A 22211-nucleotide genomic window follows, 5' to 3' on the forward strand; every position below is an offset into this window, starting at 1 on the left:
CACTCGGGGTCCCAGATCTCCCCTACCTTAACCTGCCTAATAGTTAACACCCACACAAAAGCTACAAGAGGTAGAAAGGGGAGTTGGCATGCTGTTTCTCCAAAACACGGGGGAGGGGAGGAGAAGCTGGGGAACAAAGACAAACCAAAACAATGTTTGGAGTTCAGTGAGAATCTCTCATCGTTCACCAGCAGACCTTTTACCAAAAGCGGTCGAGTTGTTTGGCTAAGTCTGTATCTAGGGACCGAATACATTTTCAGTAAGCCAAGAAGAAGGGCAGGGGGGCCTATCACCCGTTAGCTAGCAAAGTTCTCATTTTCTCCCCCAATAATAGAGTTCTACATATTTTACCACTCTTTACCTCTTTTTTGACATTTATCTATTCCTTTTGATCTAGTTTTTAAAGAACCTTTCCGATCACGTGTCTGAAAGGAGAGCTGAACAAGCAGTGCTTGTGGCAGAGTGGGCCTCTCTCCCCAGCTGCCTGCCCCCTGCTTCCCCAGAGCACCTGCCCAGGGGAGTGGCTGCCCCCGCACAGGCTGACACCTGTCAACTTCTGGAGACAGCGGTAAGAATACTCCCTTCAGGGAGCTGGGGAAATACTCCAACTGGTCCATAAAGCAAGCTTCCTAAGGTGGGGGTGTTCGCTGGGCCCCTAGTCCTGCCCCCTACCCGACCAGGGTCGACCTTCCCACATCATCCTTCTCTCTCTCCCAGTGTCAGCCCCATCTTGTTACCTCGGAGGGCGCCCCAGACAGTCTCTGAGAGGAGGAAACACTGCTCGTCATTTACGGTCAGGGTGTCTGAAATGACAGAAATGACCCCATTTGGTTAAGGATTTCTACCCTCAGATTACAATCACATGTTCTGTGCAAATCCTTGGATTAGAAAATAACAACAAGAGAACAGTATGGAGGTTCCTTAAAAAACTAAAAATAGAATTACCATATGATCCAGCAATCCCACTACTGGGCATATACCCAGAGAAAACCATAATTCAAAAAGACACATGCACCCCAATGTTCACTGCAGCACTATTTACAATACCCAGGTCACGGAAGCAACCTAAGTGTCCATCGACAGATGAATGGATAAAGAAGATGTGGTACATATATACAATGGAATATTACTCAGCCATAAAAAGAACGAAATTGGGTCATTTGTAGAGACATGAATGGACCTAGAGACTGTCATACAGAGTGAAGTAAGTCAGAAAGAGAAAAAACAAATATCGTATATTGACACATATATGTGGAATCTAGAAAAATGGTACAGATGAACCAGTTTGCAAGGCAGAAATAGAGACACAGATGTAGAGAACAAATGTATGGACACCAAGGGGGGAAAGCGGGGAGGGGTGGTGGTGGTGGTGGTGGGATGAACTGGGAGATTGGGATTGACATATATACACTAATACGTATAAAATAGATGAATAAGAACCTGCTGTATAAAAAAATAAAATAAAATTCAAAAAAAAAAAGAAAAGCTGTCACCCATGTGGATTTTTCCGTTACATATGGATAGTTCTCTTTCATTTAGGAATAAAAATGCAATATGTTATAAAACAAAAAATAACAGCAAGGGACTTCCCTGGTGGTCCAGTGGTTAAGATTCCACACTTCCACTGCAGGGGGCGTGGGTCTGATCCCCGGTCGGGGAACTAAGATCCCTTATGCCGCACGGCGCGGCCAAAAAAAAAAAAAAAAAGCTAACATTTTTTTTTTCTTTCAAAGGGGAGGCGTTCCCTGAGCAAGCAAGGCTGCACTCAGGCCTGGGGCCACCGTGGGAGGGTGGTCACCCAGTGGCTCCGAGGCCCTGGAAGACAGTGTGTGAGGAGGGGCAGGCGGGTACAGATTCCTCTACAAAGCACCACCCCCCCGTGGGTCAGTTTCCCCACCGGAAACATAATTCCTGCCAGGTTTTAGCTCCAAGTATGAAGGGGAGAGGGATGCTTGGAGGGGTGAGTCCAGGTTACGACATTCCCAGAGCCTTTGAAATCACCCTCCTGTCCTTTTGTCTCCAAGCTTCAGCTACTCCATCAGGAATGTAAGGAAGAAGCCAAGACCTGAATGTTCGCTTTGCAGACTGAGACGTCCCCAAATGCCGCTGCTCAGGGAAGTCGGGTGGCAGCCACAGAACCAACGCCTTGACTTCATCTTGGTTCAAACGGCCGAAAACTCCTTCTCTTCCCAGGGTAGGGTCTCTTAGAGAAAATCAGCAAAGTGTACAAGTTCCCAAAATGCCAGTGGGATTATATTCAGTCCAGAAGGCAGGTGTCCTGTGGGACTCAGTGAATAGCCAGTGTGATGTTCACAGCCAACTGTCAGATGCTGGTTAGACTGCATAGGAAAAATTCACCTTTGACCGCTCTGGGCACTTGGTGAGCCCTGGTCCCCACACTCATGGAGGGCTCCAGGCGTAGCATCCGCAACTTAGGCCAGGCCATCTGGAGTTACAGCTCCAGACAAGTGCTTTCTCTTCTCGAACAGGGAACAAGGCGGTACTTACAATTCTCCACAGACTCCAAAGAAGGAAACTGGTCACATCCAGGAGTGACAACAAGGATAACCAACGAATTCTTCTCTGACATATGCCATTTTCCTGCAAGGACAGGATGAACTCAGTGAGGCTGACCTGCCACCAGAAACAACAGGCAAAATTAAGGCCCTACAGAAGGGTTGCTGGCTCTGGTCTTTTCAGCTTGTGTGCCTGTGGTAAGGGGGAGGGGACGGATCTGCCCTTGGCACTGCCTAGTCATCTGTTCAACTTGGTCACTTTGGTCGTGCTCCGCTCTCCCCAGTAACCCGCCTGGCCCGTGTATGACTGACCTGGCAGCAGCTCTCTGTAACCGGGCTCTCTGTTTCTGACTTGTAGAGGCCAAGCACATGATTCGAAGACCTCAACAACTGCTTCTGAACTAAAGGTGGCTCTAGAGTACTGCTAGTCAAAGTGTGGTCTGCAGATTAGCTGCTGATCTGCAGACGGTGTTACTGGTGGGTCACCAGATAGGAAGCTTACATGACTCCAGAATGTGAGGCAACTATGTCAGAGCAAACTCACTGTTTAGGTCTAACAATTTTTCATAACAAGGCTATCTTGTTGAAGGGAACAGTTTTACGTTCTGGTGCGTATGCTTCTCATCTCATTGCAGACGGGCACTTGAAGTAGCACTGCTCTGGAGGGCTCCAGATGAAAGCTTCCAACTTTGTAAAGGCTCAGGAGCTAATGTGAGCAGATGAAGCAGATGACAGGAGGATCTCGTATGCAAAGGAGGCCTGAGATGACCTAGCGGGCACTCCAGCAAAGGCACGTGGCCACCAGCCCATCCTGCTTCCTTCCTTCCTCTTCCCAAACAGGTTCTCTGTCCAAGGCAGACTTCTTCCCAACAGCGGAAAGCCACCCAGTAGGAGACAACTATATACTATCTAATATCGTTTAACAGATCCCAGTCTATGCAGGGAAAAAAAAAAAAAAAAAGCCAAAACACGAATGTACTGTCTCTTCCCACCCTCCCACTGGTGCTTCTCCATGACCTTCAGGGTGGCTCTGATGGTACCACTCCAAGCCCGAGCCTCAGTGAACCCCCACTCTCTTATTCTTTTTCTGGAGCCACATTCATCCCCACTGGCGCCACAACATCCCTGACTTCCTATGGAACTATAAAGTCAGGGGTAGGATGGCCTGGCAAAAAAGCAGGGAGAGAGGATTCAAAACCAAACTGGCAGAAGGGACCCGGGAGCCTTGAACCATCTCAAGGAAGCCTGCTCAAATCTCCTGATCACGACACCACGTGGCTGCATCTTGGCTTTCAGGCCGGCCAGGAAGCAAGCCAACCAGGGGCCCTTTCCCACCATAATGAGCAAACACGTGCTTTCCCCTGCCTGTAAATACCCTGTTGCCCCACACCAATACCTGCTGAAACCCTGGAGGCAGAAGAGAATTTGAGGCTATTCTGGGACGGGCCAATTCACAGCTCCATTCTAAACCCTGGAGACTCATCCCCACAACACAGTGAAGACTCATCCCCACAACACAGGAGGACAACCAGACTTTCAGGGCAGAGAGCAAGCTCAGAGCAGAATGTGCAGGGCCATCCCAAGCTCTCTAAGCAGACAGGCCATCTCTACAAACCCCAAAGACCAAGGAGGACTTCGCTGAGAGGCAGGCGTGAAGAAAACTATAAAAGAATATCCCCTCCTTCAACCACGGCCTCATCCCTTGTCTCCTTATCCCCACCTGACCCCACACATTGTGGAGCCCCAATATCATTGTGTGGAGAGCTCATGTGCACATCTACCCAGGCGGGCATGCAAAAGAGGACAAAAGTCCTGAGCTGTACAGTCTTAATCCTCTGGACCTCAGTCTACCAAACTGAAGAGAAATCACAACTATTCATATGCAACTGCCACGGTCACTGTCCTGATGACGAGAGAGGCTGCACAAACACCAGGTTTATCTGAACTTACTTAGAAGACAAGAAAACATCTAACTGCTGTTGTTACTATATTTTTGTTTTTCTAAAACACACCTATACTCCATTCTCTAAATCCATGGTCTTTTAGTCGGGAAGGTCCCAGACTCCTTTGAAGATCTGACAAAAATGAAAGGATTTTTCCCCTAGAACAATGCCCTTAATTTAAGGGCTCATCCCTCCACCCCTGACCACCAATCTCATGGTGAAGAAGCCCCGTCCTAAGTGCTCTCAGTGACTCATGTGGGTTTGGGCTGATAAAGAAGACACAGAGTCATGGCTGCTGCTTAAACAAGCTCTGAGGAGGAAGGACCAGGGGACGCAGTGATGTGAGAGCTGACAAAACAGGAGGGACACTGGGTCATTTAAAGGATGTAAATAGAGACCATCATTGTGGTTTTCCGCCTCCAAGTTGCCACTCTGAAGAGAACAGGAAATAGGCAGGGGACAAGCCAGCCGCCTCTACAAACACCCACACACCCTGCGCTGGGAAGAACTGAGATGTGGGAAGCAGGGTCTGGCAAAGAGCCTGCTCACCAGCGATCGCATGGGAACGCTCGCAATGAGCCCGGGCGGGACAGCAGGAAATTCTGAAGCCTCAAGTGCTCAGGAAGCAGCATGGAAAACAGAGCACTGAGCTGGGAGATCAGGAAGGGTTAGTTCTGGTTCTGCCCCTGCTGCTGCCAAGCAGAGCGAGTCTCGGGGCTCCCACTTCCTCCCTGATAAACAATGGCAGGGTGGGACCAGGTCCCAGCTGCTCCTCAGAGCCAGTACTTCGTGATTCCACAGACAGATCACATACTCCGGGGTCCCATTCTAGAGCACTGCTCCCATCTCTGCAGCTCCCTCATCCCCCATGCTTTCATGGAAGCCTGCTCTTTTCTTTGGGTTCACTGAAAAGTTTGTATTTTTTTAAATTTAAGAAGTTAAAAAAATTCAAACAGCCCAGAAGTGTTTACAGCAAAAAGAAAAAAAAGGTTATCTTTGGCACCCCTCTTGTTCTCTGAAGAGATAACCACGGTTAGTCTTCTACCCTTGTGCCCCCCTTTTAGCACAATTTAGCCTTATTCATCACAGGTCAGCTCTGGATGTGGAACTCGAGAACAAGGGAATCCTAGACCCTTTTACTACCAAAATCCCGCTGTTGAACTTTGTCCAGATGCCAGTACTATGATCCTTCCATTCCCTTTCTGTTCTCAATCCTCTCCCATCCTCACTTCCTTCACTGCTGCCCTAGATGTGGTGACCCATCACCTCAAACCCAATCTAGGCAATACTCTCAACAGCCTGTCCCTGTCTTCGGTTGCACACAGTGGGCAAAACCCTCAACCTGGATCAATCTAACATCTGCCTTCCGTGCACCTATCCTGGTCTCTCATCTTGGCTGGGCCCTTGATGCCAATCGTGAAAATCTGCTTCTCCACCACTGCTTTTTTCTATTCTCTGCAACAGCTATTTCAGACTGGTGCCACTTTCTTCGAGTCCATAACTGGATCACAACCTCCTTTACTCTCAGCTGACAATCAGCAATCATCCACCTCTACCTTCCCTGCTCCTCCCTGACAAAAATACCTGCAACTCACACCTGGTCTTTACCTTCTCCTTTTCCTACCTTGGTGGAAGGGGCTTCCCTTCACCTGTGCTCTGCAACTCTCCTCAGGCTCCTCTTGTATAAGTTATCTCCCTTTCCCCCCAGATCTTCAAATTATTTCTTTTCGCTGATTCTCTCCCATCAGCATTAAAATCTTGGCAAGTCTTCCTAGTCTTGACTCCAGGTCATCTCAAACAGTCACTCTTTCTCTCTCCTTCCAGTTACAAAAAAACTCTAGAGGAAATGGAGCCTGAGCAGTTCAGTGCTGAATTTCAAAGTCAGACAGATCTGGGTTCAAATCTGGGTTCTAACACTTCCTAGCTGTGGGACCCTGAGCAAGTTATTTCCCCTCTGAGCTGGAGGTTCCTCATCTGGTGATCATGACAGTACCTACCCCATTGGGCTGTTGAGAAGATTAAATGAGTTAAAGCGTGTGAAGTGCTTAGCTCAGTGCCCGGCACACGAGAGGTGCTCATGAAGTTGGCCATCCTTAGTCCTCTTTGTAGCCACTTCCTGACCTCCTTTCTACTCCTCAGTCCACTATAATCTGGCTTCCTTCACCATCACTCCTTTGAAAATGCCTTCACCAAGGGCCTGTAGTTCTGCAGCTAAATTCAAGGGATCCTTTTCAACAAATTCATTCATTCATTCAAGTTATTTACTGAGCGCTTACTATGAGCCAGGCTATTCTGTGCTGGGGACACAACAGTGATCAAAACAGACAAAAATCCCTGCTGTACAGAGGCAGCATGGTACTAACACTTTCAGGACCTCTTGGCAGCATCAGACAGCAGACAGCCCTGACCGTCTTGAAACTAAACTCCCTTAGCTTAAGGGACACGGCTCTGTCTTGGTTTTCCTTCTAACTCCTTGAACATGCTTCCTCATTCTCCTTTTCCTTCACCCACCCCTACGTGCTGGTATCCCCAGGGTTCCAGACTTCTCTTTTTCTCCTCACTTTATACGCTCTCCAGACAATGTCACCCACTCCCACGGTAGACTGATGATTCTCAGATCTACCTTTCCATGCCAACTCTTCTGGAGCTCTAGAGTCATACAGTACCTCCACTCAAATGTCTCAAAAGCACTTCAAATCTTAAATACGGAATTGAACTAACTCTTCATTCCTCTTCCTGGCTGACCTTCTCTCTCAGTTTGATAACAGCACCATCTACTGATTTACCCAGACCAGAAACCTCTTCCTTCTCCCATCCTTCTGAGTAGAGCGCAAGTTTATTCACTCATACTTATTGACTGTCTATGTGCCAAACCCTGTGCTAAGCACTGAGATTACAGCAGTTAAAAAGAAAGACCCAACTAAGTGTTATAACTACAGAATCCTTCCTGGCTCTTGACGTCACCACCATCTTCCCACCCACATTGGGTCAATGCCTTAATTTAGCCTCTTGTGAATTTTCACCTGGACTGTAAAAAAATCTCCCAGTTGCTCTCCCTGCCTCCATATATATCCCATTTCCATCTCTTATCCTTTGTGATCTTTTAATATGAAAATCAGATTATGAAAATCTCTGCTCAAAAGCCTACAATGGTTCCCCACAGCTCTCAGGATAAAGTGCAGAATCTGCTGGATGATTATACGAACTCGACCCTCATCTTTCTCTGCTCCTGTGGGGGAACTCTCACAGGAGCACGATGAACTCTTTACAGAACTCTGAAAATGCCACATTTTCTCCCTCTTTTTCTCTGCATGTATTGCTTCCTCCAATTGAGACAAACTTTTCGTTGCCTCCACATCTCACCTGATTAAGAAACAGCTCTGCTTTTCCTTTTCTAAAACTTTCTATCAGTCCCCCACCCTTTCCTAAGAGACCTTCCTATGTGATCATGAAGCAACATATACATACATTTTTCATAAAAGATATCTTAATATAGGCTGTTTATTTGTCTGTCTCCTCCCCAAGGCTGTGAGTTCCTCAACAGCAGGGACCAATCTCAGTGTCTTTGTATTCCCAGTGCCTGACACACGGTAGTCATTCAATAAATGTTTGCTGGAAAAAAAATGAATGACGCTAGAATTTTTTAAATGCATATTTAGTGCTACATATCATAATGATTGTGCTATACAATAATCAGGTATAAATGGCAAACAGTTAATGTAGAGATTACTTTTATACACCCAAACCTAGTATTTCTGAAGTTCTGGGACTGGGGTGGGGAATAGTAAAAAGACACCCAGACATCCAGAAAGAGCCTTTTCAGACACTGCTCTGAAGACTCCTAGGTCCACAAATCCGAAGATTCAGGTCTTTCTACTTCTCTGGAAGGGAGAACTCATTCCTGCAACAGGGTACCCAGGAGCCATGTCTTTACCTCAGTGCATAATAGCCTGTCCCTCGACCCACCCTGCTCCTCTGTGAATCAAAACATTTCCACCATATCAGTGTGTTTAATTCACAGAATCTCAGCAGCATAAAGAAAACACCACTCACTTTGGTTATAAAGTGGCATGTGGTTTGGCTTCTGGAGTGGAAACTAGGGAAGTCAACCCAGCCTTTGGCACATCCCACTCTTTCAGGTCTATCCTGCCCCGCAGTCCTGGCACTCTCCTCACTGGGGCCAACGCTGGTTCTCCACGCCCACTTTGCCCCCACCCCCCACCCTCCCCCTCCCCGCCACTCCCAGCTTCATATGCGTGGCCTCCAGGCTTCCTCTCCCTGTACTTGGCCTAATGAGAGCCCTTGGAATCATTCATTTCCCACTCATTCCAACCACGATACATGGAGCACTTACTGTGCATCAGGACCTGTTCTAGGTGCTGGGGCAGTTAAAAGGAAAAACAAGCCCTGGTCCCTGCCCTTGAGGAGCTCACAGTCTAGTGGGAGAGACGAATATAAACAACAATCACAAAACACTGTGATAAAGGCTACAGTAGATATTATAGCTGCCTCTTTCCGGAGGCAGAGAGGGAGGCTTAACCTTGGAAGGGGACCTACGAGCAGGACCTTGAACCCTGAGTTGGTGTTTGCCAGCTACCAAGAGGGGAAAAGGTATTCCAAGCCTGGGAAGCAGCTGATACACAAGAGCATTGGTGTGTCTAGGGAAGAGGCAAGACCACCCCTGTCAGACTTCTCCCTGTAGAGTGGGAGTCTGAGAATCCAACTGCCCTGAGCCTGGAGCCTCTCCATAGTGCTGCTGGATTCAGTCTGGACCATGGTGCCTCTTCCCACAAGTCCTAAGATTCTTCACCCACCAGAGACTACTAATACCTACTCAGAAATATTGATACAATCCATCTAGCCCATAGGTGAATCCTGAATATTCTCCTTTCTGTCTTCTTTTGTAAAAGTTGTAGTTAAAAGTTTTCTTTTTTCCTTTACTTTTAAAACTTAATCTGGGGGACTTCCCTGGTGGAGCAGAGGTTAAGAATCTGCCTGCCAATGCAGGGAACACGGGTTCGAGCCCTGGTCCGGGAAGATGCCACATGCTGTGGAGCAACTAAGCCTGTGTGCCACAACTACTGAGCCTGCGCTCTAGAGCCTTTGAGCCACAGCTACTGAGCTCATGTGCCACAATTACTGAGCCTGCGCTCTAGAGCCTTCGAGTCACAGCTACTGAGCTCATGTGCCACAACTACTGAAGCCCGCGTGCCTAGAGCCCGTGCTCCGCAGCTAGAGAAGCTACGACAATGAGAAGCCCGCGCACCGCAATGAAGAGTAGCCCCCACTCACCGCAACTAGAGAAAGCCCATGCGCAGCAACGAAGACCCAATGCAGCCAAAAATAAAAATAAATAAATAAATAAATTTTTTTTTTAAAAAAAGGTGAAAATCCTAACTTCTCTCCTCTTTGTGGACATTTGGGAATGCTTCTAAGTTTTCAATATTATAAACAATGCTCTAGTAAATATTCATATATATATTCTTTGTTAAAGCAGTTGTGAGAGATTTTGGTAGGAAAATTCCTAGAGGTGGAAATTCTAGGCCAAAAATATTAAAGTTTTTAGTTTTGATGCTGCCAATTACTCTTCCAAATTACTGTACTAGTTTATCTGAGCCAAAATATATGGGCCCATCTTTTCATCCTTCCAAAACTAGACTACGTCACTTCTGTTTCATCTGTGCCAGCCTGATTGATAAAGAAATACAGCATTGTTTTAATTTGTATTAATAATGATTGAATTTGAGCATTGCTTTGTATTTACTGGTCATATTCTTTGTACTTTTTTTTCCAACAGAAACATTTTTTTTATTGAAGTACAGTTGATTTACAATGTGCTAATTTCTGCTGTACATCAAAATGACTCAGTTATACACATATATATATATACATTCTTTTTTTTACATTCTTTCCCATTATGGTTTATCCCAAGAGATTGGATATAGTTCCCTGTGCTATACAGTAGAACCTTGTTTATCCATTCCATACATAATATCCAAACATATGTAATAGTTTGCATCTACCAATCCCAAACTCCCAGTCCATCCCTCTCTCCACCCACCCCAATTGGCAACCACAAGTCTGTTCTCTATGTCTATGAGTCTGTTTCTGTTTTGTAGATAAGTTCATTTGTCTTTGCACTTTTTTTTTGCGGTACGCAGGCCTCTCACTGTTGTGGCCTCTCCCGTTGTGGAGCACAGGCTCCGGACGCGCAGGCTCAGCGGCCATGGCTCACGGGCCTAGCCACTCCGCGGCATGTGGGATCTTCCCGGACCGGGGCACGAACCCGTGTCCCCTGCATCGGCAGGCGGACTCTCAACCACTGCACCACCAGGGAAGCCCCTTTGCACTTTTTTTAAAGGTAATTTTCTTTTATTGATTTGCAGAGTTGTTTCTAGATTTTATCCTTGTCTTTTAAGGTTGCAAATGTTTGCCTCATTTTGTCTTTAACCTATGGGTTCTTTTGCTTTAATCTGTATGTAGTCAAATCTGTTAGTCTTCTCCTTTATGGTTTCCTTTATTGGCTTGCTTAGAAAGGCCTCCTCTACCCTGGGACTACGTGAATCACTCCTTTGATTCCTTCTAATAGTTTTACGGCATATCCTTAGATCTTTAATACACCTGGAATTTACTTCTGTGCTTGACATGAGGTAAAGATTTAAAAATTTTCCAAATGGATAACCAGTCACCCCTACATATTTATTGACTAATACATCTTTTCACTTTTGATTGGAAATGCTTCCTTTGTCATCTAGTAAATTCTCACGTATATATATACACGTACATACACATACATACATGAACTTTTGCTTGCCTCTGGAACTTGTTTCCTTGGCATGGTTTTATAGTCATGGAAGTCTACTGTGTCATATTGCTATCATCCTTTGTCACTCTGCCCAGTACATAAACACCTCTGCTCATTTCTGGGTCGACACTCCCATCTCTCTAAGGGTTGTTTCCTCTTCCCCACCAAGCCACCTGTACTACACATCGTCCATCCCTGCCAACCCTCTGGAGCCTTACTCCATGGTTATTCAATTACCAACACCCACAGCCTTTTCTACTTCCTCCTTAACAGAAGCCTGGCTCTCCCCAGGATACTGCTGCCCCTACCACTTGCTCTGAGCGGCAGCTCCTCTCACATTCTGGGGTTGAGCTATGGGGCTGCTTCCAGGCCATCCACCCTCTACAATCAAGGGCAGCAACAACAACCACCACCTCTCTTCTGTGGCTCATGACATTCAGCTGTAAAATCTTGAGCCTCTCCTTGTCACGACACTCTGCAACTTCCTGTCACTTCTTTATTTACCCAAGACTTTGGATTCTGGTTTCCAGTCTTTCTCTCCATCCGGAGGCTAGCTATTATCCTAGGTGACTTTTGGACTCGGAAATGTCCCAACTCATTCTCTCAAGCTTCAGTACCATATAGCTAACTGTCTGCTAGAAAACAGACACCTCACACTCAACAGGTCCAAAATCAAACTGACTTTTAATCATTCCCATCGCCTCTAAAGCTCTTAATCAATCTCTCTGTCTGTCTCTCTTTTCACTCCTTCCCTCCTTCCCTTGCTCTCCTACTGTTTTCCCTATCCTTGTGAATGGCAGCTGAACACATTCAAATTACTAAATCACAAATCTGGAGCCATGCTCACAACCCCCTCTCCATCATAACCCCCACCTTCAAGCATTCCACTTCCTGAATTTTTTTTCTTTTAAAAAATTTTTTTATTTTATATTGGAGTATAGTTGATTTACAATGTTGTGGTAGTTTCAGGTGTACAACAAAATGATTCAGTTATACATATACATGTATCAATCTATTCTTTTTCAGATTCTTTTCCTTTATAGGTTATTACAGAGTATTGAATAGAGTTCCCTGTGCTATACAGCAGGTCCGTGTTGATTATCAATTTTATATATAGTAGTGTGTATATGTTAATCCCAACCTCCTAATTTATCCCTCCCCCCACCTTTCCCCTTTGGTAACCATAAGTTTGTTTTCTATGTCTGTGAGTCTGTTTCTGTCTTATAAATAAGTTCATTTGTATCATTTCTTAAGATTCCACATATAAGTGATATCATATATGATATTTGTCTTTCTCTGTCTGATTTACTTCACTTAGTATGATAATCTCTAGGTCCATCCAGGTTGCTGCAAATGGCATTATTTCATTCTTTTTTGTGCCTGAGTAATATTCCATTGTGTATATATACCACATCTTCTTTATCCATTTATCTGTCAATGGACATCCACTTGCTAAGTTTTTCTTCAATCCTTCTAGCTTTCTTTGTCTGTACAGCCGTCAACCCACTTCAGCCACTCTTATCTCTTATCTAGACCACTATAAGAGCCTTTTAACTGGGTTTCCTGCCTCTAGTCCCATTCCCCACCAATCCCCAATGCAGCCAGAGTTTAGTCACATCACTTATCCTGCTTAATGGCTTTTATTGGCCTTCCTTGATCTTAGGATAAAGTTCATATTCTCATCAGGGCTCACCAGGCCATTTCATGACCTTGCATCTACCACCTCACTAGCTTCAGAACTTGCTGATCCATCAAGTTCAGTGCATGCTTCACACTGACCACACTGACCTTGAGTTTCTTGAATATGTCACGGAAGCTTCTTCCTAAAGGCCTTTCCTACATGCATTTCTTTCTGTGTGGATTAATAACTCCACCTCCATTAACTCCTTTCAGATCTCATTAGACAGCTCTTACTGGAAGTCTTCTCAAAATGTACCCCCTGTACACACACACGTCAGGTGTTCCCAAAGCACCTGTACCTCAGTTATCAGCAAAATCACACTTTACCATATGTCTGTGTTTCCACTTCCAGAGATTGTAAATTCTTCTAAGTCTTTTAAAAAATTAATTTAGGGCTTCCCTGGTGGCACAGTGGTTGAGAGTCCGCCTGCCAATGCAGGGGGCACGGGTTTGTGCCCCGGTCCAGGAAGATCCCACATGCCTTGGAGCGGCTGGGTCCGTGAGCCATGGCCACTGAGCCTGCGCGTCTGGAGCCTATGCTCTGCAACGGGAGAGGCCACAACAGTGATAGGCCCGCGTACGGCAAAAAAAAAAAAAAAAAAAAATTAATTTAAAAAATTTTATACTTTTAAAGGTTACTTTCCATTTAAGGTTATTACAAAATAATAATGTAACCTGGCTACATTCCCTGTGTTGTACAATACACCCTTGAGCCTGTCTTATACCCAATAGTTTGTACCTCCCACTCCCCAAACCCTATTCTGCCCCTCCCCCTTCCCCACTGCTAACCACTAGTTTGTTCTCTGTATCTGAGTCTGCTTCTTTTTTGTTGTATTCACTGTTCATTGTATTTTTTAGATTCTGCATATAAGTGATATCATACAGTACTTGTCTTTCTCTGTCTGACTTACTTCACTTAGCATAATGCCCTCCAAGTCCATCTATGTTGCTACAAATCACAAAATTTCATTCTTTTGTATGGCTGAGTAGCATTCCACTGTGTGTGTGTGTACACACACACACACACACACACACACACACCCACCATCTTCTTTAGCCATTCAACTGTTGATGGATACTTAGGTTGCTTTCATATCTTGGCAATTGCAAATGATGCCGCTATGAACACTGGGTTGCATGTATCTTTTCTAATTAGTGTTTTTGGTTTTTTTCAGATGTATACCCAGGAGTGGAACATGCTGGGTCATATGGTAGCTCTATTTTTAGAGAAATAGAAATTTTTGAGAAACCTCCACACTGTTTTTCACAGTGGCTGCACCAATTTACATTCCCACCAACAGTGTAGAAGCGTTCCCTTTTCTCCACATCCTTGCCAACATTTGTTATTTGTGTTCTTTTTGATGACAGCCATCCTGACAGGTGTGAGGTAATACTTCATTATGGTTTTGATTTGCATTTCTCTGATGACTAGCAATATTGAGCATCTTTTCATGTGTCTGTTGGCTATCTGCATTTCCTCTTTGGAAAAATGTCTATTCATTTCTTCTGCCCATTTTTTTATTGGGTTGTTTTTTGATGTTGAGTTGTATGAGCTGTTTACGTATGTTGGGTATTAATCCCTTATCGGTCATTATCATTTGCAAATATTTTCTCCCATTCAATAGTATCCAGTCTTACATTTAGGTCTTTAATTCCTTTCTGAGTTTATTTTTGTGTATGGTGTTAGAGAATGTTGTAATTTCGTTCTTTTACATGGAGCTGTCCAGTTTTCCCAGCACCACTTTTTGAAAAGACTGTCTTTTCTCCATTGTATATTCTTGCCTCCTTTGTCATAGATTAATTGACCATAAGTGCGCCTGTTTATTTCTGGGCTCTGTATCCTGTTCCATTCAAATGTGTTTGTTTTTGTACCAGTACCATACTGTTTTGATTACTGTAGCTTTCTGGTATGAGACTGTAAATTCTTTAAGGACAGGGGCAGCTCATTAATATTCCTTGAACCAGTGCTACTGACAAATTATTGTTCCTTAATAAAAACTGCTTGTACTAAGGATGAATGGAAGGGAGGAAGCCAGCTAGAAATACTACTGGAATCTGAAAACAATGGGCCAGGGATCAAAGTATTTAGAATTTGAGTGCTAATGATTAAAGCAATTAGATGTCAGAAGTTACTGATCAGGGTTTAATCCTACCAGAGGCCAGTAGTTTTCCAAATGGTTAATTGGTATAACGCTTGGTAAAAGTATTTATGAGTAGACTGCCCTAAAATTGCACAGTGAAAAGAGCAAAATCTTGGTAGACAAAGAGACCAGACTGGAATTTCTGCTCCACCACTACTAGCTGTGTAACCCTGGACATGTTACTTAACCTCTTTTGAGTCTCAGTTCTGAAAGATGAGTATAACACTAATCTCACAGAGCTGTTATGAAGATTAGATGGCATAACATACAGCAAGTGCCAGATAATAAATGCTAGTTTCCTTCCATTTTCTACTTCCCTTTTCTTTTTCTTTATTTTTAAAAATTTATTTATTTATTTATTTATTGGCTGTGTTGGGTGTTCGTTGCTGCACACGGGCTTTCTCTAGTTGCAGCGAGCGGGGGCCACTCTTTGTTGCAGTGTGCGGGCTTCTCATTGCGGTGGCTTCTCTTGTTGCAGAGCATGGGCTCTAGGCGCGTGGGCTCAGTAGTTGTGGCTTGCGGGCTCTAGAGCACAGGCTCGGTAGTTGTGGCGCATGGGCTTAGTTGCTCCATGGCATGTGGGATCTTCCCGGACCAGGGCTCGAACCTGTGTCCCATGCTTTGGCAGGCAGATTCTTAACCACTGTGCCCCAGGGAAGTCCTACTTCCCTTTTCTTAAAAAGTCATGTTTGCCACTTGGCTGGAGGAGCCCAGGGGCAGGGTGCCTTGTGGGATAACCACACCATAAGAGCAGCTTCCCTGAGGGCTTTTCATGAGCTTCTTACAGAAGCCTGAGGGCTCCACTACTGTGTGATGCCACCCTGTATGGCAAACAGGCTGACACTCCAACATATAAAAGGGACATGGGCTTGGAACTCTGAATCTTCCTCATACTAGGATTGTGGCCCTAGTCAAAAGACCAAAGCCACAAATGTGGGTTCCTAGTTATTACTTACTACCAGGACAAAGTTGAATAGGACAGCAGTTAAACTTTTCATCCAGGACACAGTGTACCTGGTGAGCCATCTCCCTTGCTCCCAACCCAAAGCTTTACAAAAGAAAGGGAGGCTACTTACTGACACCCGAGCTGACAAGCACCCTGCCATCTGAGCATACACTTCCAGAGGAAAGAGCTCCACACCAGACCCAAGCCGCAGCCAACCTCAAGATGTGGACACAGCGATAGCACCCCACTGCTGGCTAGAGATCAGGGTTGAGTGCATGGCCAGAGAGCTTAAGCAATAACAGCAGCTTAAAAGGGATGCAGGGGAAATAAAAGAGAGAAGTTCCTGACCCAGTAAAAGGTCTTATTCACTACAACCAGGGATAGAGAAGAAAAGCAAACCCATTTCTCTATTACAACAGATTACAGAACCATAAGCCTTGAGGAAGATCATAGAAAATCCTTCACATATACACCTCTCACCTCTACAGACCCAACCTCCTCCTTTTCCCAGAGCACAGAATGCCTCATTCCAGATCTCTGCCCTGAACTCCTATCAGGGTGTGTTGAGAAGGTCAGCGACTGCAGTGGCTAATCACCCAATCCTTGTAGAGCTGGAGGGCGAGTGACATTCTTTAGGTAACAATTATACGGCTGACCTTGTGTTCAGTGGCCCCACAAAGGTGGGAGAAAGCTTCTCATCCGATTGGTTACACCTCTAGGTGATGCACATTGACTCTAATCTTGTCACTTGTTTCTAGGGCCAGCAGAAGAAATTTTGGAAAATGCAGAAACATAAGAGTAACCTCTTTCATTTCTAAAAGAAGTATTGGTTGGGCAGCAAAACTCCTTTCCTTCTGTATAATTGTTACCTGAAGAATGTCACTCACCATCCAGCTCTACAAGAATTGGGTGATTAGCCAATGCAGTTGCTGACCTTCAACACACCCTGACAGGAGTTCAGAGCAGAGATCAGGAATGAGGCACTCTGGGCTCTGGGAAAACTGGCAGAACACGGCTTCAGATAGTTAGATATTTTCAGGAGAAAATTTTATAAATCCAATTTCTTGCATCTTTCCATACTTAGAAAAGCACTAAAATCATTAAGATATCTGTTCCTCGTGACCAACAGCAACCTTCTACCGAGATGTGTGCTTGACTGCATGTACCCCTTTCTCCAAAATCACATATATGCTTGCTGATCTCCCCGGCTACCTCTTTGGAGCAGTTCCTCAGAGCTATTAGAGAGGCTGTCTCCTGGGCTTCAGTCCTCAGTAAGTCCCCAAATAAAACGGAAACTCACAGCTCTCACGTTGTGCATTTTTATTTCAGTTGACAAATCATTAGGAAAAGGACTGAGGTTTATGCCTTCAACAGGCTAAGAAATCGACAACATGCCCCAGAAAGACTGAGTAGCTATAAGGAGAAAAAAAAAATCCCACACCTGCTGTTAAAAACAAAAACAAATCAAAAAAGAAGGTATCAACTGGAAAAAGCTGCCCTGCTTCACTCTTCTGTGTGGAGGTAAGGAAGTGGAGTGGAAGGAGATGGGAGGAAGGGCAGCTCTGCGGCTTAGACGTTTTATTTGTATTTTGTTTCATTTTTAAAATCACCAAGTTCTTCCTTCTGCTGTGTATCCTCCTGCAAAGTTTGTAAAAACACTCATCATTATCTCCTTGTTATCCTCAGAAATGCTTGGAATGTAGGCACGTTAAAAAAAAAAAAAAAGCAGCAGTAGGTGCTTGCAAGTTAGGCGATTTGCCAAGGGCACATAGTTAAAGAAGTGATTAATAAACATTCTCTGGCTGACTCCTGAATAAATCATGTTTCAGACCCTGAGTCCTCTACTGAGATAGGTCTTCAAGCAGGGTGAGGGGGAAGCAGCGATAGCTCAAGGAAATAAGACTGGAATTTTTCATAAACCAGGCCCAGACTACCCACACACATCTTGACCAAGCTGAGCTTCTTGGGTTCAGCAGTGAGAAGAGAGGCTGGTTGAGGACTGCAGGCCTAGCTAATCTAGGCCCAGGAATTCAAAATGGAACACAATTATTTTGCCCCTCACTAAAAACGATGCTCCTGCAACCTATTCTTCCCAAATCACTGTATTTTTCCTCTTTACGTATCCCCCCATCCTCCGCATACCCCTTCACAAGAAAAATAATTCTACTACAAAACTCTCTTCCTGCATTGTATTCTTCCTCTTTGCTTTTAAGACAATATATGTAAGGCTTCTGCAGGACTATGCCTTGTCCTTGTCATGGGAAAGGTTAAAGTGTACACAGCCACTAGTCCAATTAGAGCGGAGAAAACTAATCAGCGTTACTCTTCTCCCCAGCCGGGCTGCCCCTTATCGGTTTTCTTCCTACACTCTCTAGACGCATTTCCAATGCATCTCCAATTCTGTGATGGGTTAAGGGCAGCTTGAGTTAGGACCACAGCATAGTGTGATCCTCCTTTCCGTGGAGTCACATGCTAATATTCCAAATTTGAAACTTGAAAGGAAAGACAATCAATTCTAAATGAAACCTGCAAATCATCTCCTTTTTGATGATCTTAGAAATAAACAAAAACCATGACGCATTTTTACAAACTTTTATACAAAGCAGCCCTTTTAAGTTAATTTTAATATATCCAACAAATAATTAAGTATCTACTATGTTCCGGGCGTCAGTATAGAAGGAATGGCCAAAGGAGGTATTTTAGGAGATTCAAATTATAATGAGTTATGCCACTTATTAACTTGGTCACTTAATATCTGAGGATGAGCAAATCAAATATTGATAATGGCTGCAGAAGGATACAGATACTCATACAATAATCTTCCTTCCATTCTAGAATAAAAGGGCTGGGGAAGGGTGGTGGGAATTATTTTGTTCAGGGACAATGGCATCCTAAGTAACTCATATGGATGTGCGTGTGAACATCAGAACAGGATTGGAACTTTATAATAATCATTAAGGACTATGGATTCAATCAACTAGTTTCAGGAAAAGCAAAGAAGAATGCAGTCATATGACATAATCAGATTTAGTCACTTTACCTGGGCTTTATCAACTCCATCAAGCACCCCAAAAAGTATTTGGGGCAACATTAGTTGGGTGCAATCCCAAATAATCAGGTCTTTGATTTGCAAACATGATGTGGCTTAATAATCAAAACAGAGAACTAGGCTTATTCAAATATCTAAAATAATTCCATTTAACAGGTTTAAAAACATGCAACACACACCCTCCAGTTGGCAGAAACACCTGTCAATTACAAAACACGTAGCAAATACTAAACACTTCCACAAATCATTTACAATTAATGACTACAGCTAACCCTTGGAGGAAAACTCAGAATGGAGTTGAACCTCAACACTAGACTTGGTTTTTAGAAAATGTTAAGTATGAACTTCACTGAATTCCAGGATCAGATCAAAACCAGAAGCTGTGCTGAATTAAGAAAGACACTGGCCCATGGAACTTCCCTGGTGGTGCAGTGGTTAAGAATCCGCCTGCCAATGCAGAGGACACGGCTTCGAGCCCTGGTCCGGGAAGATCCCACATGCCACAGAGCAACTAAGCCCGGGCGCCACAACTACTGAGCCTGCGCTCTAGAGCCCGTGAGCCACAACTACTGAGCCCATGTGCCACAGCTACTGAACCCCATGGGCCTACAGCCCGTGCTCTGCAACAAGAGAAGCCACCGCAATGAGAAGCCCGCACACCACAATGAAGAGTAGCCCCCGCTTGCTGCAACTAGAGAAAGCCCGCACGCCACAATGAAGACCCCATGCGGCCAAAAAGAAAAAAAAAAAAAGAAAAGACACTGGCCCATGGGACTTCCCTGGTGGCACAGTGGTTAAGAATCCGCCTGCCAATGCAGAGGACACAGGTTTGGGCCCTGGTCCGGGAAGATACCACATGCTGTGGAGCAACTAGGCCCATGCACCACAACTACTGAAGCCCGCGCGCCTACAGCCCATGCTCCGCAAAAAGAGAAGCCACTGCAATGAGAAGCCCACGCACTGCAACAAAGAGTAGCCCCTGCTCACAGCAACTACAGAAAGCCCATGTGCAGCAACGAAGACCCAACACAGCCAAAAAATAAATAAAATTTTTAAAAAAAACAGACACTGGAGGAGAGATTCGTTCAAGATAGCAGAGTAGAAGGACGTGCACTCACTCCCTCTAGCGAGAGCACCAGAATCACAACTAACTGCTGAACAATCATCAACAGGAAGACACTGGAACTCACCAAAAAAGATACCCCACATCCAAAGACAAAGGAGAAGCCACAATGAGATGGTAGGGGGGCACAATCACAATAAAATCAAATCCTGTAACTGCTGGGTGGATGACTCACAAACTGGAGAACACTTATACCACAGAAGTCCACCCACTGTAGTGAAGGTTCTGGGTCCCATGTCAGCCTGCCCAACCTGGGGGTCTGGCAACCGGAGGAGGAATTCCTAGAGAATCAGACTTTGAAGGCTAGTGGGACTTGACTGCAGGACTTCAACAGGACTGGGGGAAACAGAGACTCCACTCTTGGAGGGCACACACAAAGCAGTGTGCACATCAGGACCCAAGGGAAGGAGCAGTGACCCCATAGGAGACTGAACCAGACCTACTTGCTAGTGTTGGAGGGTCTCCTGCAGAGGCGGGAGGGTGGCTGTGGATCACCATGGGGACAAGGACACTGGCAGCAGAAGTTCTGGGAAGTACTCCTTGGTGTGAGCCCTCCCAGAGTCTGCCATTAGCCCCACCAAAGAGCTGGGCAGGCTCCAATGTTGGGCTGCCTCAGGCCAAAGAACCAACAGGGAGGAAACCCAGCCCCACCCATCAGCAGACAAGCAGATTAAAGTTTTACTGAGCTCTGCCCACAAGAGCAACACCCAGCTCTACCCACCACCAGTCCCTCCCATCAGGAAGCTTGCACAAGCCTCTTGGATAGCCTCATCCACCAGAGGGCAGACAGCAGAAGCAAGAAGAACTACAATTCTGCTGCCTGTGGAAGGAAAACCACATTCACAGAAAGATAGACAAAATGAAAAGGCAGAGGACTTTTATACCAGATGAAGGAACAAGATAAAACCCCAGAAAACAACTAAATGAAGTGCAGATAGGCAACCTTCCAGAAAAAGAATTCAGAATAATGATAGTGAAGATGATCCAGGAACTCGGAAAAAGAATAGAGGCAAAATCAAGAAGATGTAACAAATGTTTAATAAAGACCTAGAAGAATTAAAGAACAAACAAACAGAGATGAGCAATACAATAACTAAAATGAAAAATACACTAGAAGGAATCAATAGCAGAATAAGTGAGGCAGAAGAATGGATAAGTGACCTGGAAGACAGAATGGTGGAATTCACTGCCATGGAACAGAATAAAGAAAAAAGAATGAAAAAAAAATGAAGACAGGGCTTCCCTGGTGGCGCAGTGGTTGAGAGTCCGCCTGCCGATGCAGGGGACACGGGTTCGTGCCCCGGTCCGGGAAGATCCCACATGCCGCGGAGCGGCTGAGCCAGTGAGCCATGGCCGCTGAGCCTGCACGTCCGGAACCTGTGCTCCGCAACAGGAGAGGTCACAACAGTGAGAGGCCCACGTACCGCAAAAAAAAAAAAAAAAAAAGAAGACAGCCTAAGAGACCTCTGGGACAACATTATACACAACAACATTCACATTATAGGGGTCCCAGAAGGTGAAGAGAGAGAGAAATGACCCAAGAAATTATTTGAAGAGATTATAGTTGAAAACTCCCCTAACATGGGAAAGGAAATAGCCACCCAAGTCCAGGAAGCGCAGACAGTCCCAGGCAGGATAAACCAAAGGAGAAACATGCCAAAACACATAGTAATCAAAGTGACAAAAATTAAAGACAAAGAACAATTATCAAAAGCAACAAGGGAAAAACGACAAATAACATACAGAGGAACTCCCATAAGGTTAACAGGTGATTTCTCAGCAGAAACTCTACAAGCCAGAAGGGAGTGGCACAATATATCTAAAGTGATGGAAGGGAAGAACCTACAACCAAGATTACACTACCCAGCAAGGATCTCATTCAGATTCGATGGAGAAATCAAAGACTTTACAGAAAGCAAAAGCTAAGGGAATTCAGCACCACCAAACCAGCTCTACAACAAATGCTACAGGGACTTCTCTAAGTGGGAAACACAAGAGAAGAAAAGGA

At 44.9% G+C, this 22211-nt stretch overlaps 1 protein-coding gene across 3 annotated transcripts in view; it reads right to left on the reverse strand.

Annotated features, from left to right (window-relative positions):
* Positions 1 to 22211, reverse strand: part of HEXA (hexosaminidase subunit alpha) — a 38836-nt gene that overhangs the window by 8859 nt on the left and 7766 nt on the right. For 2 of the 3 annotated variants that reach the window (XM_067752627.1, XM_067752637.1), the window contains exons 2-3: positions 2509 to 2601; positions 738 to 803 (exon numbers count right to left, since the gene is read on the reverse strand). In XM_067752627.1, coding sequence (XP_067608728.1) covers positions 738 to 803; positions 2509 to 2601 — 159 coding nt within the window. Of the gene's footprint in view, positions 1 to 737; positions 804 to 2065; positions 2386 to 2508; positions 2602 to 22211 lie in introns of those variants that run through there. The other variant, XM_067752647.1, reaches the window with a different exon arrangement.

This window comes from Pseudorca crassidens, chromosome 1 (genome assembly GCF_039906515.1).
Source record: "Pseudorca crassidens isolate mPseCra1 chromosome 1, mPseCra1.hap1, whole genome shotgun sequence".
In the NCBI taxonomy this organism is placed as follows: domain Eukaryota; kingdom Metazoa; phylum Chordata; class Mammalia; order Artiodactyla; family Delphinidae; genus Pseudorca; species Pseudorca crassidens.